The sequence below is a fragment of the Condylura cristata genome, unplaced genomic scaffold (assembly GCF_000260355.1).
Source record: "Condylura cristata isolate star-nosed mole 26May11 unplaced genomic scaffold, ConCri1.0 scaffold00003, whole genome shotgun sequence".
In the NCBI taxonomy this organism is placed as follows: Eukaryota; Metazoa; Chordata; class Mammalia; order Eulipotyphla; family Talpidae; genus Condylura; species Condylura cristata.
The window spans coordinates 75406943-75423808 of record NW_004567104.1 but is presented as its reverse complement, the minus strand read 5'-3'; the positions used below and the strand labels follow the sequence as shown (position 1 = coordinate 75423808).

The 16866-nt window shown below is 37.6% G+C and overlaps 1 protein-coding gene across 5 annotated transcripts in view; it reads right to left on the bottom strand.

Annotated features, from left to right (window-relative positions):
* Nucleotides 1-16866, bottom strand: part of TTC3 (tetratricopeptide repeat domain 3) — a 96537-nt gene that overhangs the window by 53372 nt on the left and 26299 nt on the right. For 4 of the 5 annotated variants that reach the window (XM_012732373.1, XM_012732384.1, XM_012732391.1 and 1 more), the window contains 9 exons: nt 15803-15965; nt 14839-14884; nt 13851-13971; nt 12545-12608; nt 11238-11298; nt 6962-7046; nt 4400-4534; nt 3638-3718; nt 1716-1828 (listed from right to left, as the gene is read on the bottom strand). In XM_012732373.1, the coding sequence (XP_012587827.1) occupies nt 1716-1828; nt 3638-3718; nt 4400-4534; nt 6962-7046; nt 11238-11298; nt 12545-12608; nt 13851-13971; nt 14839-14884; nt 15803-15965 (869 nt within the window). Of the gene's footprint in view, nt 1-1715; nt 1829-3637; nt 3719-4399; nt 4535-6961; nt 7047-11237; nt 11299-12544; nt 12609-13082; nt 13174-13850; nt 13972-14838; nt 14885-15802; nt 15966-16866 lie in introns of those variants that run through there. The other variant, XM_012732397.1, reaches the window with a different exon arrangement.

The window sequence follows — 16866 nt, the reverse complement described above, 5'->3', positions numbered from 1 at the left end:
AAAAAAAAAAAAGCAAATTTCAGATAAGACTCCCTGGGCATAAGGACTCATGGACAATTTTTAACCTTGTTTACACAGGTGTTGCTTAATACACAACTGTACAGCTTTCTTTTAATTTACTCCTTTTTAAAACAAGCACTAACTACTCTCTGCTAGCCTTAAATTAGCTTTTCTTTAGACAGTCACTGATAATACCACTCACACAATTTATTACTTGCCTAAGACGCCTAATAATTGCCTTTTGCTAACAAGCTCATCCTTTCCCAGACCCCTCTTACCTTGAGTTATAGCTAAACGTCTGTACACATGACCATTATCACAAAAATGTGTAATTTAGTATACCATAAAATATTAAGAGAAAAATACTTTGTTTCCCTTGTCCCTGAGAACGGTTATGACAATTTATGGTGATCTCTCATTAACTTACCCCATTGCATTGTTGCAATTAACTACCTGCTAGACAGTATAAATAAAAACCTGCTGAAGGAATGAGCAGGAAGATTTGCACCCAACTCTGACTTCTGTGTCTTCCTCACGCCCGCTCCCCCTCTCCCCTTTCAGAATCTCTGCTAGCCTAAAGCTGATGCCTTCCTATCTTAAGGCCCTCCGACACCTCACCTCGATAGTTGGGGCTGGAACCCAACAGATGTTAAACCCCAAAGCATATTATTATGAAATTAAAGTCTGATTGCCTCTGAACATGGAGACTGTATCATTTATCACATACCTTGTGATTTTTTTGCTTTGTTCTTTTCCCAGACTGTGTGAACACTTGCATGCACTACCAGGTAAAGATAATGTCCTCAACACTGAAGTCCAACTCTGAGACTCAATTCTTTTGGTACTACTTTATAAGTGACTGCTCATTCCTCATTTCCCTTGCCTTTACTTGAGCCTTAACATAGTTCAGCCTAGTCAGACAGTAACTTCAGGATATACAACAATTTACTCCACTCTAAAAATCTGTAAAGGAGGTTCTATATTGGGCCCCCAACAGTACTCATGGTCTGATAAAATTCTTTCTATAAAGTTAGATGAAAATTCTTTCTATAAAGTTAGTTAGAGGCTATTAGAAGTTATGCATGATATCCAATCAGTGAATAATGGCTTCATAAAGTAACCTCACATACCTACATACCAGTTAAAGCTCGAGGCATAGTCCTGTCCCCACTAAGGGTTGTACAGCAATTTGGAGAGACAGTATAAGAAACATTCACTTAGCAAACATATTAACATTAACTTAGCAAACATATAAACTTATAAACATTTAACATTAACATATAACATTAACTTAACAAACATATAAACTTATAAACATATAAACTTACAACTGTAAGTTTAAAAGGAGATTTTTATTCCTAACTCAAGATGTCTTTGAACATATACTATATATGACTCTCATTAAAACCACCTTTGTACAGGATTTTTGGAGATACAGGTATTTAACAAAAAAATTATACAGACGTGTGAAGCATTAATTAAAACCAATTCAGTCACCATTGATAAATGATGTATACCAAAAGATAATTAAAATTCTTTGTGTCAAATTACTCTATTATTTATTTTTGATTCAAAATTTCATGATGCACTAGGGGCTGAATTAATTAGCCTTCCTGTAATAATTAGTGTTGAAATGCAAGTCCTCAAAGTAAACAAATTATAATAGTGTGCCGAGGAGAAGATAGCAAATAATTCCAGAAGTAGTTTCTACTAACCTGTTTTTTTTCAAATATACTTTTCCAATTCCACAGTAGGCCAAGCAATCAAGTCCCTCATTTGGGTAGTGTTCAATCATCCTTTTAAATTGGTTTTCAGCTTCAGATAATTCCTTTAACAATAGTAACAACAATGCTTACACAAAAAGAGAACTGCTGGAACAGATTTTATCTGAAGGCTCATGCTTCTTATGGAATATTAAAAACAACTGTACATCTAAAAATTTCCATGGCAAAATTACCTTAATAATTATATATATTAGCTATATGAATACTCAGAAACACAACCAAAGTGATCCAGCCTGAGAATTAAAAGTTGAGCATGATCCACCAGACAATCAACTAAGTAAGTATTTACTGACAGACACAGGAGGGTCTGGTGTGTGCCAGTTAGCACTTAAAGGTGTAAATTTGCGTAAAAGACTGATTTGGGTGTGAACACACCAAAGCACCCATCCTCTGGTAAGTTCTGCTCCCTTGAAAGCAGAAAAATGCTCTGTCTTAAAAACAGCTCTTTAGAAAAAGATTTATAGAGCTTAGCATACATCCTTTTGATTAGTCTCAACAGTGGAAATCTGCTTTAAATGCATTTTGCTTAGGAAAAATATGCAAAGACTATGCTCAAAGCATAGAGGTAACTCTATTGTGGATAAAAAAAAGAAATGTCACCGCAAAGTGGAGCCTCTAAGTCACTCTGTGGCCAGCTGTGAAGGAGGCATTCCATGCATGTTTTAAGTAAAGGTGGTACTGGAGTGAACGTGCCATATTCTCTAAGGCTACACTGAATGATGAAATTCTTTTCAAAATCTAAGTTCTACCATACCTGCAGGTTTGTTTTTTTTTAAATTAATCTCACTACTTCACAATAAATCATTAATGAAATATTCCTTCAATTCTGATAAGGTAAACATAATATTTACTATTACCTGCCAAAAATAGAAAAATTAAGAAAATGGAGCACTCTCTTTAACAACATATTAAAGGACAAATTAGGCCTCCATAGAAGCCATTACATAAGAACACAAAAAGAAGTACAACATAAGGAAAAAACCCTTAAGCAGAGGACCACTGAGGAAGTGTAATCTAAGCAACACCTTGCTGCTTAGCAATTAAGGTCAAGCTTTCATTTAGGCGGAGAAGCTTAGAGCCCAAATTGGTAGAGAGGATATACTGTAGCTGAAGTAATTCAAGAGTCACTTCAACCTCTATCAAAAACTCAAAACCATAGACAGTAAAGTATAATACAGAACAGTGCAGCTTAAATAAGCTTTGCAGAAGAGCAGCCAAGGGACATGAATAATGGAAATCATGTCAACTCAGTTACACACTGTGCATCATGGGAAGGCTGCACTCCAGAAAATAATAAAACCCTAAGTGCTCACTAAGTAGAACTAGGAGATATCAATATTGGAATTTTTAAGATTTTAAATAAAACAGCCTAACACAAAACTGAATGATCTTTTCTTAACATTTCCAGGTCCCTTTCTCCCTTCTGTCACTAAATGCAACCATTATTTTATTTGACTTAGTGCAAGTCCATGGCTTTTACAAGATGCAGACAGCCATAAACAATATGTACTATTACTCTGTAGGTTTTCCAAATTTTATAAGCAATAATACACTTTTGTTTTCTAATTTGCCTTTTTCCCTCAACATGTTTCTGAGATCTATTGTGATACATGAAGTCCTCTACTTACACAAGTATACACAGACTTCCACTGGTTGCCTGATACAGATTTTTTTCTAATAGAAGCACAAATTAAATTTTCTTTAAAAAGAAAAAAATCTAAACTTAGATAGTTCAGAAACAATTACCAAAAAGGAAGTAAGAAGAAAGTAAGTCAAAGGGGTAAACTATTTTGACATTATCTCCTAAAATCAATGGATATTTTAATAGTTTATTGCTCTGTTACAAATCTTACCTCAGGCTGTCCGATTCCAAGGAGAGAAATGGCAAGTCCGTAGACTACCAAGACATAGTTAATCATGGCGAGGTTCAATTGCTGTCAATAAAAATGTTTCAGTTAAATTCTAAACATAGACTAAGACTGCCCAATGTGCACCACACCAACCTTTTAGCTATGACAGGAAAAGAAGGGTAACGAAATCTCACTAATCAACACAATTATAATAAAAGTCAAAGAGAACCAGAAAGTGTTTTTTGCAAAGATAAGCAGTCCCATAGCTATCAAATATTTAATACGCAGAATTGCTGTTTCAGAGTTTGTGGAAGACATGGCTCACGACGTGCACGGCCTTTTTCCTCAACATGTTTCCGAGGTCTATCATGACACATTAAGCCCTCCACTTATACAAATATAAACAGACTCCCACTAGCTGCCTGATACAGATTAGGGCAATTCCTCTCCCTCAACCTAATACTTTGGTTGTAGGTGAAAAGACTGACTAAAATGAGTCCAAATCCAGGATTTAGTACTTTATACAACAGAAGCACAGGAGTTCTCATGAACAGTCAAGCACACTGGGAGAGTCTGACACCGGCTGTCCTCTGAGTGTAGCCAGAGGTCGAAGTGGACATCAGCAACTACTCACAGTCTGGAGTCAGGTCAGCCGACCTTGGCAAGATCTAAGTGTTACTATCATAACAGCAAAACCCTTGATTTTCTCACACATTCACCTGAACACAGTGAACTGCTAAACAAGTTACAAAGCAACAATTTCACCTTTATTTTTTGAGGATCTAAGCCACTGAGCAACTCTGTGAAGGCCTGTGCAGCACTGCGGCAGCGCTGGTCTAGCAGAGCCGTGTAACCATCCTGGATCAAGCTTCTCAGCATTTTCATTATATTAGCAAAATCCTGAAGGAAAAAAAAAAACCATTTCTGAGAACCAGAGCTATAAATTTTTAGTGTAAAACTTAAAATGCCAAAGTTCATCATTTAGCAGTTAGTATTATATGCTTGGCCATAAATTTGAATCCAAATTCCAGAAGTCACTTTTTAATACATTATATTCCTTTCGCCTCACAGCACCTTTGAAGTGAACATGAAAAGAGAGCACATCACCATCTCACTTCCAGTGCCTCTGTGACTGCCACAAAGAATAGTCCATTTCAAATAACATGGTGCTCAGGGCTGGCACACTTCTCAGACTAGACAGACAGTATTTTAAAATGTTAACAGAATAGAGAATACAAGGCACCATTTAAATAAGTAAATCTATTTGGCTGTGAACAGAAAAATTAGACACATTAGAGCAAATAATTTCCTGATCACCATCAGATTTTGACAACTGCCCTGATGCCCTGAACAAACCTTCATTTTTGGCAAGAAATAAATACCTCAAATTTTAGCTTTACTCCTACTAACACATACTTGGATAGAACCAGGTAAAATTATTGGGAGTGAGATTAGGAGGTTAAATGCAAAAGGAAGAGCATAAATAACAATAATAATAATAATAATAATAATAAAAACTGTATGCATCCTGCAAACAAAAGTGAGAAAAGAAATTGTAATTTGAATACATCTGTGCAGAAAGATAATTTGAGTTCAGATTTCAGTTACTTGGTGATAGATAAATGCAACAAAGGTCCCATGAAAATTTGAGAGCTGCGACCAGAAATTAAATCTACTCACTACTTGCCACACACAGGCGCTCTTTCTTCTTCCAGGAGTAGAAACTGCAAATGTGTGTGGTACTCCTCTGTTCTGACAAGAGAACCTTACTCTGGCACCACAGAGTCCACATGTGTCCAGTGGAGCCCACCCTGGTTTCTATTCCTTCATCAGTCAGTTTCTGAAGCCAGATATTTGTAGAAATTTATCTACTTCCAAATTTCTTATTAAGTTGTTGTTCAAATAGTATTTTGATACATCTGTTAATACTGAAGGTTTTGTTGTCATGGAACCCTTTTTCTTGAAACTGTTTCACGGAGTCCTCAGTTTTTCTTTATCAATTTTATCACAGGCTGTAAACTTTATATTGCAAAAGAATCAACTTTTAGCTGTGTGAATTAATTATAGTTTTGTTACCATTTCATTATTTTCTACTGTGTTCTTTGTTTTCTCTTGTCTTTCTTTGGGTTTATTTGTTGGATATTCTTTTTTTTAATAGCTCTTGGGATGAAGATTCATTAACTTAAGTCTTTTATTCTTTTGATACCATACATTTGCTTGATGAATTTCCTTCAAGGTGATCTTTTAGTTGTATCCCTTGCATTGTTTTAGGACCTTTTTATGAGCAGTTTTAAGGTTTACAACAACATTGAAAGGGAGCTCTGGAGAGTTACTACTTACCCCTATGCCCAGAGACATACAGCCTCCACCACTAACACCATGCACTAGAATGGTACCTATTTTGCTTTCACCAAGGATGAACCTACATTGACTCACCATACCATCATGCTCTGTCTCTTTCCCCTTAAAGTACATTTTTCACTCCTTACTAAATACTATAAAAAGAAGCTTTATATATAAAGTTATCTTCTTATTCCTTCAAAAAATAAGTTCACTCTTTAATGGTTTTAGAGTAGATATGATGAAACCACAAGTATTTAAATCTTTTAAAATGATTTAAATCTTAAAATATCCCACTTTAACTTCAGGAAGCAAAGATTACAAAATCTTTAAACTTGGGGGATGCACACAATTCTGCAATGTTAACCATTCATTAAATCTCTGGTTAACATAATTATTGAGTTTAATATATAATTAGTGATAGTTTGGCTCCTTAGCAACCACATATTAAATTACATGTCCACAATAAAATCTATTAAGAACTATGGTGATGGCACATGGGTGTTTTGGTGATGGGAAGCCCACGGGGATTACAACTGAGGTGGAAAAAGGCACAAAGTGATGTAAAAAATAAAGTATTATATTATTTTTTTTTTAAAATCTTGCAAGTAAAAAACATGTAAAAATGAAAAATAAATCAATGAAGAAAATCCAATGATAGAGAGATACATGATTAGACTTTATTTATGTTATAAGTATTTTTCTGGGCTCTCCCTGGTGGTACAACAGGTTAAAGCACCGCTTTATGAAGCTCTCTGAAGTAACTACAGCACGAGTTCCATCCCCTGTCAGGGAGATGACCCATGTGGCGTGGCAGTGTACTTTGTCAATCTGCCTGCTCTGCTTCCTACTGTCTCTGGTGATTCCTCTCACCCACCACACCTCTGGCACAGTGTATCCCAATTCTGTAAGCTTAAATAAATAAATCTTTAAGAAAAAGTATTTTCCTGAGAAAATTTGCTTTTTCAATACAGAAACCTTTTTTACCTGGTGTGCAGCTCTGGAAGATTTAGAAAACTGTTTTTCCAAGATGTTTTTCAAATCAACTGGTAAACTCACTTGTGAATTAGAACTAAAAGAGAAAAGCATTTGTTTTAAAATTTTAAAAACCCTGCGTAAATAAAGAAAAATGCACTAAAGATCATTTTAAACAGATTGAGTCATAAGTTCCTGAACAGAAATATTAATATTACCAAGATGCAGCTTTTCCCCAAATTAATCTCTTAACTCCAATGAAATCTCAACAAAAATATCTATAAACTTAGAGGTGGAGAGAGACCAGATGAAATGATAATAATAATTACATGTAAGAATAACTTTTGGAGGGAAAATTACATGGATTTGCACTGATTATCTAAAGTTATTTCACATCTACAGTCGTCAATAATAACTTAGTCTGAAAACAAGAAATGTGTCCTAAAATACGTTTTAGAGCAAAGATGTTCCATGTCATGGAGACCTCTAACGATAAGACATAACAGGTTCATAATCTGAGGCCTTAAGTTCCTTGCACTTGCCCTGTGTTACTTTTCTTGAAGTAAAAACCAGACCAGCTGAGAACAAAATGGAGGCAGAGCACAGGGCAAAGCCACAGCCTCAGGGCCACAGCAAAATACACACCCACCAGTGCCATGACAAATCTGGGCAAGACCAAACTGGAAAGGGTGAGGGGCATGAAGCAGCGCTTAGAAACACCCATTTTCTGAAATCGTCTCAACGCAAATCTCTCCCCTGTCTTACCGCCCCCCCCCCCATAAGTTCATGATTCTCTCCAGTTTGGGGAAATGGCCTTTGGGTCAGTAGTCCAACATTTCCTCACACTACCATCTCCTCATTAAACCTGATTTCCTCCTACCAGGACATCACTCAGTTCTGTCTTAAAAGTGGTGCTCAGCCAGACCCTGGACCCAAACACATCACCAGCTTTTTATATTTAGCTCCGGGAAAGTCCAATGGAAGAAGAGTGGGAAGGTACGGAGTGGGGCAGTGCCACACAGCTTTCATGAACTCCCTGCACACCACCTTCTCAGCCTCACAATATACTAACCAATCGGGAAGCTCCCTGAGCTCTGGTGTTTGTGGAGATTTTCACTAAATTACTGGTTGCTGTGACTGAAATGAATTTCCAGCCCTCTTCCCCTTCTTAGTAATCAGGATGTAGTGCTGGATGTTCCAACTTCTAATCATAAGACTGGTGAACAGGCCTAATTCTGAAGACATCAAGTCCAGTCTTGAATCATCTCAGGTATAGATTGGGGTCATTATAAATAACAAAAGACACATTACTCAACAAATCCCTATGGCTTTAGAAGTTCTGTGGCATGAATTACGGGCAAAGACTAAAACAGTTGTCCCTCAAAATCCAAAAATCCATGGACTCTCAAGTCTCTTATACAAAATGGCATAGTGTGAACCTCTAATAGGTCCGGGACCTGGGGCGCGCCTGTAAAGGACGAACCAGGGGGATGACTGCTATGGCTAGCATGCAGTGAGTCTTTATTGTACAGCGTACTCTTCATATACTCTACATTCACAAGCTAAAGCAATAACATACTGACTGAATCTGTCTAGACAGTCTCAAGCAGTAACAACAGCATATTAACGTATTCTACTTCTGTATCTGGTGTTCTAATTCTTGGAACACCGTGTCCAGCCCCAGGTGGCCAAGCCCTCGCACCCATCCGCCACTTCTCTTGATAAGTTCTTTGGCTATCTTTCTCAGACGTGGCTGCTTGCTCGCATGACCTATTTTCTCACATTCTTGGAGCCCAAAGCCAGCTCTCTAGAGCGTCCCCAAGGTACATGTGCTTTCACAGGCCTTTCGGTGTCAAAGTCCAGATGCCAGTCAATGCCATGCAAGAGCTCTGCCAACAGCATAGTATTTTACATGTTGCAGCATACATTAAAGCATCTCTAGCTGACTTACAATGCCTATTATAACAGAAATTCTCTGTAAATAATTGTGATACTCTATTATTTAGGTATAATGACAAGAAAAGAAATCTGTCTCTGTTCAGTACAGACAACCACAGCAGGTCTAACTTAGATATACGTTATCTAGATAAGTACAAGTATTTTCAAACTGCAGATGGTTGAATCTGCTGATGCAAAACCCATAGATACAGAGTGTTGATGATATATATCTATATTTATTAAATCACATGACTTCACAGTTTATCAGGAATATGAACAATACCTGTTTTCTGGGCTGGGCATTCTGGCAGTAGCTACCAAATTAAGAATTATATATCCCAGGCTTTCCCTGGTGGCCCAATGGGTTAAAGCTCCACACCGTGAAACTCTCAGAAGCTGCTGCAGCACGAGTTCAATCCCCAATCCCCAGAGCTGACCCACATGGTGTGGCAGACCTCTCCTGACCCACCCACTGCTCCCCTCAGCAGTGTGTTTTAATATATCTGCCTGTTCTGTTGCCCACTCTGTCTCTGGTGAATCCTCTCACCTACCACATCTCTGGCCCCAGTTCTGTAAACATAAATAAATAAATAAATCTTTTAAAAAATTTATATATCCCTTTAACAGAGCAATTTTACTCCAGAAACTTCTCCTAATGTACATCTATACCATGAAATAATCTACGGCTCTGAAAATGAAGGCTGCAGGCGCCAAGGCCTGCTATGTGAAAATACACAAGATACTTGGTCCTCCCACTTAACTGTGAAATAAGCCATGTGGTAAAAAGGCTTCAGCTTGAAGACAGAAAACAGAGTACCAGGAAAACAATTTATCTTTAACAAAACTGATTAAATTTGTATCAGGAAAACAATTTATCTTTAACAGAACTGATTAAAATTGTAATTACATTCAAAGAGTGATGATGTACTGAGTTTTCGTTTCTTTGGTGGTGGGGATTTCTGGGGAATGGGAAAGACATGTGATGTTTTCCTATCCAGTTATTAACCTTTCTAGCAGCATTTTAAAAATGGTCATTTGTTTTTAAAATGAGCTCTATCAACATTCTTGAATCACCTATCAAGGAATCATCCTTAAGAAATGAAGAAAAAGGGGCTCTCTCCCTGGTGGCACAATGGGTTAAATCTCGGCACTATCAAGCTCGCAGAAGCCCAGCCAGGGAGCTGACCTATGTGGCATGGCAGACCTCTCCTGACCCACCTTTTGCTCCTCTCAGCAGTGTGCTTCAGTCATCTGCCTGCTCTGTTCCCCACTCTGTTTCTCTGACCTGTAACCCAGTTCTGTAAGCATAAATTAATAAATATTTTTTTTAAAAAGTAATAAAGAGGCCCGCCCTGGTGGCGCAGCAGGTTAAAGCACAGCACTGAGAAGCTAAAGCCACTTCCGCATGAATTCAATTCCCGCCTGTCCTGGAGGAGACCACATGGCGCGGCAGACCTCTCCTGACCCGCCTGCTGCTCCCCTCAGCAGTGTACTTCGTCGTCGATCTGCCTGTTCTGCAACCTGCTGTCTCTGGTGAAGCCTCTCGCCGCCCCTGCACCTCTGGCCTGTACCCCTCAGTTCTGTATGCATAAATAAATAAATCTTTAAAAAAAAAAGTAATAAAGAAAACGGGTAACTGGTATAACTCGCAGAAATGGCTTTGCACTTTTTCCAGCATCCCTTTCACTGACTTATCGCACTGCTGCATCTGTTGTAAGATTTCCAATTTTACTTTGCCATCAGTGTATGCCTTTGTGGGGCATGATGGGTTAGGTAGCAAGCATTAAAGTGTTAATTTCAGAGGGAGGGATAGGGGTGTGTATGTGTATTTGGTAAATGAGTTTTACATGTGGTCAGTTCATTAGCGAATACTTTCTCTAGTGATAATTACTCAAAAGGGTTCCTGAGTATCACATCCCCACGTCTATACATGCATATTAAACTTCCAAATGGCTAAGAAAGTAATAATAAAAAGCGATGAAAGGAAGCCTAGACAAGAAACTGTGGGAAAGGTGAAATAAGGTGACCAGAGAAGGAGGCAATTTTCATCCTGTAATTCTGAGTAAATTTTCCTCTTATGACTACACATTTTGGAATTTAAGAAAATCACTTCCATACAATAGTGACTTTGAGAAACAGTATTAAACATCCAGGATTAATAATCCTTTAACTCCAAAATAACTCTCTCCTAAAGAAGTGCCTTTAACATTTAAAAAATATTGAAGTACCCAGTACTCATCATAATATACCTGTGTAAAGGTATCCATTACTTGAAAAAGAGATTTGTCTGTTTTTTCTTGGAAAGAGAACATTAGGAAAAACAAACAGAAATCTTACATCAAAAACATACCTGAACTTATCCAACTCATTGTTTCTGGATTTTTGTTTTCCTTTGTATTTTGGAGGCGGAGCTGTGAATACAAAAATATCTGTACTTGAAATCTGTACATAAAACGCTAAAAGCTTCGAAAAACAAATCAGTTTAAATCTGGAATAAGAAGACAATATTACACGTAAATATAACTATAGACAGCTAGGCCAAAAGAAGTTACTGATGATGTTTTTCTATATATGCTATTAAATTATTACAAAGATAAATCTTGATTATTATTTAGATCATGCCAAGAGATACAGAACAGAGTTCCATGTTCCTTTATTCAGGTAGCTTACATTTACATGGGAAGAAAAGATAGTGACTTCAAATTAACAATAATCACCACTTTAACCCGTTGCGCCACCAGGGAGGGCCTAAAATATTTTTTAGAAGGCAGGAAGGCATGTAATAAATTTTAAAACAATTTCCATTAAAATATAGCAATTTAGGCCCTCCCTGATGGCACAGCAGGTTAAAGCACAGCACTGGGAAGCTGAAGCCACTTCTGCATGAGTTGGATTCCTGCTTGCCCCGGAGGTGACCACATGGCACGGCAGATCTCTCCTGACCCGCCGCTGCTCCCCTCAGCAGTGGACTTTGTCGATTTGCCTGTTCTGTCTCTGGTGAAACCTCTCACGCCCCTGAGTCTCTGGCCTGTACCCCAGAGTTCTGTATGCACAAATAAATAAATCTTTAAAATATATATATATATATAGCAGTATAGAGGGAAACTAAGGAAATTAAAGAAGTGTGAATATTTGTGTCTCCAGAACTGTTTACTTCCCTGTGATGTCAAACAAGGTCCTGCCTCACCTGCGCATCTAACACGCGCAGAAGCCCCCACCAAGCACTGCAGTTCCCACAGACACTATCTCCTTTTGACAGGGTGACAAGTGACTATGAGAAATGAAAAAAAATTCAAATTTTAAAATAAAGCACAGATATATTATTACAGATAAACAGTGTCTGTGGTATAAAATTGTATGGGGGAAACTTAAAAAAGCCTAAGACTTCTGGGAAGTCAAGAAACGTCAAACTAATAGGAATTAGATAGCTGACCCAGAAGAGTTTCTTACTTTGTTCCTAACCTTTTTTAATTTAATTCCCCAAATTAAATTTATTAAATAATATGAAAAATTAAGCATTGATTTCAAGTAGGTATTTGATGGTTTCTCTACTTTATAAAGAAGAGAACAACAGCAAATATAAGCAGGGTTGGTGCAAATTTCAGGTATGAAAGTTGATGTAATTCAGGAACAAATTACCTAAGAAAAAAGACTCACCTGTTGGTGGTAGAAGTTCAGGATGACAGTCACAATCATCCACCTTCAAAGCTTCATTTATCACCTACCCATGAAAATAAAATCAGTGAGACTTCAAAAAATACAATATAAAGAGTTCTACAGTGAAATAATACAATAAAAAAAAGACACAATTTATGCATGCTCCTAGAATACCCAGCTGGTTATTAGGCCTAGATGAATAAACAAACAAAATAATCACTAATGATAAGAGTGTATGATATAACTTGTCACGTTCTCCATGATAATCCCATTTCTGCCATCTCCTGACAGAGTATGCTGGGTGATACCATCACATCCCTCCTAAGGCCCCTTCCCTCAGTGAATACAGCCTCCAGGAGCTCCAGGAGGTATCTGCTGAGCTTTGTGTACACTACAGGAAAGGGGAAAACTCATGGAGAGATCACTTGGGACCCTGATCACAGAGCCAGGCTGGAAGCCTAGAGGGGCCCAGAAGAAAGCACCAAACCAAGGTTCTGCCAAGCACCACTGCTAAGAACAACAGAGGCTGCAGAAATACCTTGGGCAGAGATGGGGATGAGGTGCCTCCCAGGCCCAGCACAGCACGAATTGTGTGGGTGAGCTGGGGCAGTGCCAGCCAGTCAAGTAAACTGCAAAAGGGAAATGGGAGGAAGAGAAAAATCCAAAGCATTATAAGGGGTCAGGTGAGCTGGCCACTAGACCCCACTGTCCCTTACTCCCAAGTGACCAACTGGAAGACATGAAGCCATGCAAAGAGAACTATCCAAGTGGCACAATGATACTTAGAGAAAATATTTTGAAAACACACAAATCTGATTTCATAAGAAAATTCTATGATGCTGAAATATCTGTATGTAGTTGTAGGAAGTAATCAAATTATTTACTAAAAAGAGAATTGCGGCCCTCCCTGGTGGCGCAGCGGGTTAAAGCACAACACTGAGAATCTAAAGCCGCTTCCGCATGAGTTCGATTCCCGCCTGCCCTGGGGGTGACCACATGGCGTGGCAGACCTCTCCTGACCCACCCGCTGCTCCCCTCAGCAGTGTACTTCGTCGATCTGCCTGTTCTGCTCCTCACTCTGTCTCTGGTGAAGCCTCTCACCACCCCTGAGCCTCTGGCCTGTACCCCAGTTCTGTATGCACAAATAAATAAATCTTTAAAAAAAAAAGAGAGAGAGAATTGCTCTCTTGATATCAACAGGAATGTTCAGAACATCACCCAAAATTTTCCATAATCACCAAAATATAATTGTAAAAACATGGGACCATCTATATTTGGGATTATTTTAATTTTAAACTGCACCTACCTTTTGATTCTGATTACCACCGTTTGCCATTTCGTGGTTAGTTTTTCTGGAATCTTTTTCAGTCTCCACAAAGTTAAGTGAAGTACTAAAAGCAGGTGCTGCTAAATTAGGTATGTAGGCCCTGAGTGGGGATAAAAGGAACAGTCGCTTTATTCTTACTAATATGAATTTTTAAAAGCTATCCTTTAAGCAAAAAAGCTGTCATAATTATAAATTTTTTCCTTAAAACCAATGATAATGTTGCTTTAAGAAGAATCTCTAGCTCTGAAACTGCTTTATGCATAAATACTATTTTAAATTTGGCATTAAAAACATAAGATAGAATTTTAAAATTTATTGAAATAACAGTGTATAGTAACATTATGAAAACAAATTAGGAACACTTCAAGAATTGTACTCTGGTTTCCAGTCTCCCTGTTTTACACAAAAGAGAATCAGTATTTTACACATACAAAGTATGTGGGAAAAGCTTGATCTATCTTAATGGACAAATAAGCTATTTGTTTTCTGTCAGCATAGTCAAGTATATCTGTTGCCTATTTCTCAAAAGAGGTGTCTTAGCCTTTAAAACGATGCTGGAAGGCTAGTGGTAGCTGTTTTCAGAACAGGTGTGAGGGTAAAAAGCATAAGCAGTGCCCTGCTCTTTGCTGCCAGTGCCCTCAGGGCTAAAACTGGGCTGGTAAAGTATAGTTAATATTCAGTTAATTGTTCATCCCTCAGTATCCAAAGAGTTAGGACATATATGCACAAATACACACATACACATGCATGTGCATGCTGTTATCAAAGTTGGCAAAATAAATCAGCCAAATCACAGTCAGCTGATCTTACACAGGAGCATATAAAAATCACCTCTTTTCCTTCCATCCCAGACTTCACTGTTATGCCATTGTGGACATGTTAGTAAAGCATCAAAGTGGTTCTTATTCTCACAGAACAAAGCCATTCCAAGTAACAACAGTTACTGACCTGACTGACATTAACTCACCTGCTTTCATAAAAGGCTTTAATTGGATTCCTAGTTGGTGTTCGACCTATAAGAAAATCAATCACACACACACACACACACACAAAGAGTATCAGTGAATTGGTCAATATAGATTTGAAAAGATTTTCAAATTTCCTTTAGCCTGATCATAAGAACATCAATGACAGAGAACTGAAAAATAAACCTAAGCAATTTGATATATCTAGATGTCTAAGTTTGAGGGCAGTGTCAGCAAAATGTTACACAAACCTTTACATGTGATCACTGACTAGATGCAACATACAACTATGAATCAGAGATGCCACTTGTCTTCAAAGAGTTCACAATCTTAGATCAAGTCATATAAACGACAACATCTGCTAGTGAAATAGAACTACTCAGCTCAGTTGCCTAAAACACTAAATATCCAAAGAAGGAAAAGCAGGAAAGACCTACAACAGACTTAAAGTGCAGAGTAAGGAGTTTCAGGCACTGGCGAAAACAACGTGACAGGTGAGAAAATAAGGGCAGAATGAAAATCTAGAGTCCCAGGACTGTACAACCTATGCTGACATATGTCTACGTTCAGAATGTTATAGAATAAGCCAAACAAAAACATGAAGGAACTCTCCTGAAGAGTCTTACATTTAGGGAATAACTTCAATAACAGGAGGGAAATAAACAGTTTACAAAAAGGCTTTCCTTTATGCAAAATTTCAAGAAGGCATATTTTCTCACAAGGTAGTAACAATTTGTTGATGCCTGTTTCAAACAAAATTTCAAATCAACTGATTACTTAATGGAATATAACACTATTATAGTGCTATAGATGGAGGAAAATGTAAGCGACTTCACAAAGATAACATAATGAAAGAAATACAAATCACCTCAAAAGTGACTCTGGTCCTTCATTAATCCAAGAAACCCACCTTCAAAAATTTTAAAGGGAATTCAACTGTAACCAAAAGAATCTTAGGTGAAATACCTTGCAGGTCTTCTATGTGTTTTTGTAACTTTACATGCTGCTGAATTAGATCCTTGATTCCCTCAGGGTCATTTTTACAGAGTTTTTGAGCTTTTATGTTTGCTTGCAGGGCCCAGTCATATTCCCCCAGCATAGAAAGAGCATCACAATAACGATAATGACCCTGTTCCAAAAAGATAAATGTATTTTTTCTTAAAGATATACTTAAAGAAAATAATAAGAATATATATTTTGCTTAAAAACTGACTTGTTTGTATTAGATTAAGACCCTATCAACGGAAAATAAAAATGCTAATACATTAGATGAACTAAGTGAAAACTTACAAATCATACCCACAATAACTTAACAAGTGTTAGAGATCAGCACTTTTGCTAGTGAGACTTGTAACCCCAAAGAAAAGAATTAAACTTATGTTATATACTACCAATAAAGAGTAAAATAACAATTTTATGCTAAATAAAGTTTTTAAAAGATCCATTATTTTTCCAAATAAGGCAATAGTGGCCTTTAAATCACCAAATTCCCTATACTTCAGAAATCAGTATTTTAAAGCTAGTGCTTTTCCAAACCTTTTCAAGAATATGGGCACAAATAAAGGGTGCTTCAGGCTAAATCTCCTACCTATGTCTTTCTAAACCAGCTTTCATTCTGTCTCTAAGTACATCTCGTGGCTTTAAGATCAAAACAAAACAAAACAAAACAAAAACACTGATTTATTCTTCATTCCCATGATCAGGTTTTTGGAAGTGCTCTCTGCCACAAGAATCACTGTCTGGCTAACTCCATTTGTGTGCTGTGGGAAATCTATTTTCAAGCATCAACTTCCTGACCTAGAAAACTAGTATTACCAAACCTGAAGCTAACTCAACCTAGCCCTCATTACTTACTCACAGCCCAAGTCCCTGTCCTCTACCCCCACCATCTTCTGCACAGTAGCTCCAGTGGAGAAGAGTCAAAGAAGCAAGACTAAACAAAGACTCATAAGCACACCTGTCCAGAACTCTTTTCTCTTTAGTATGCAATTTACGACGACATTCTGATTCTTAGAGAAAATATGAAGCCA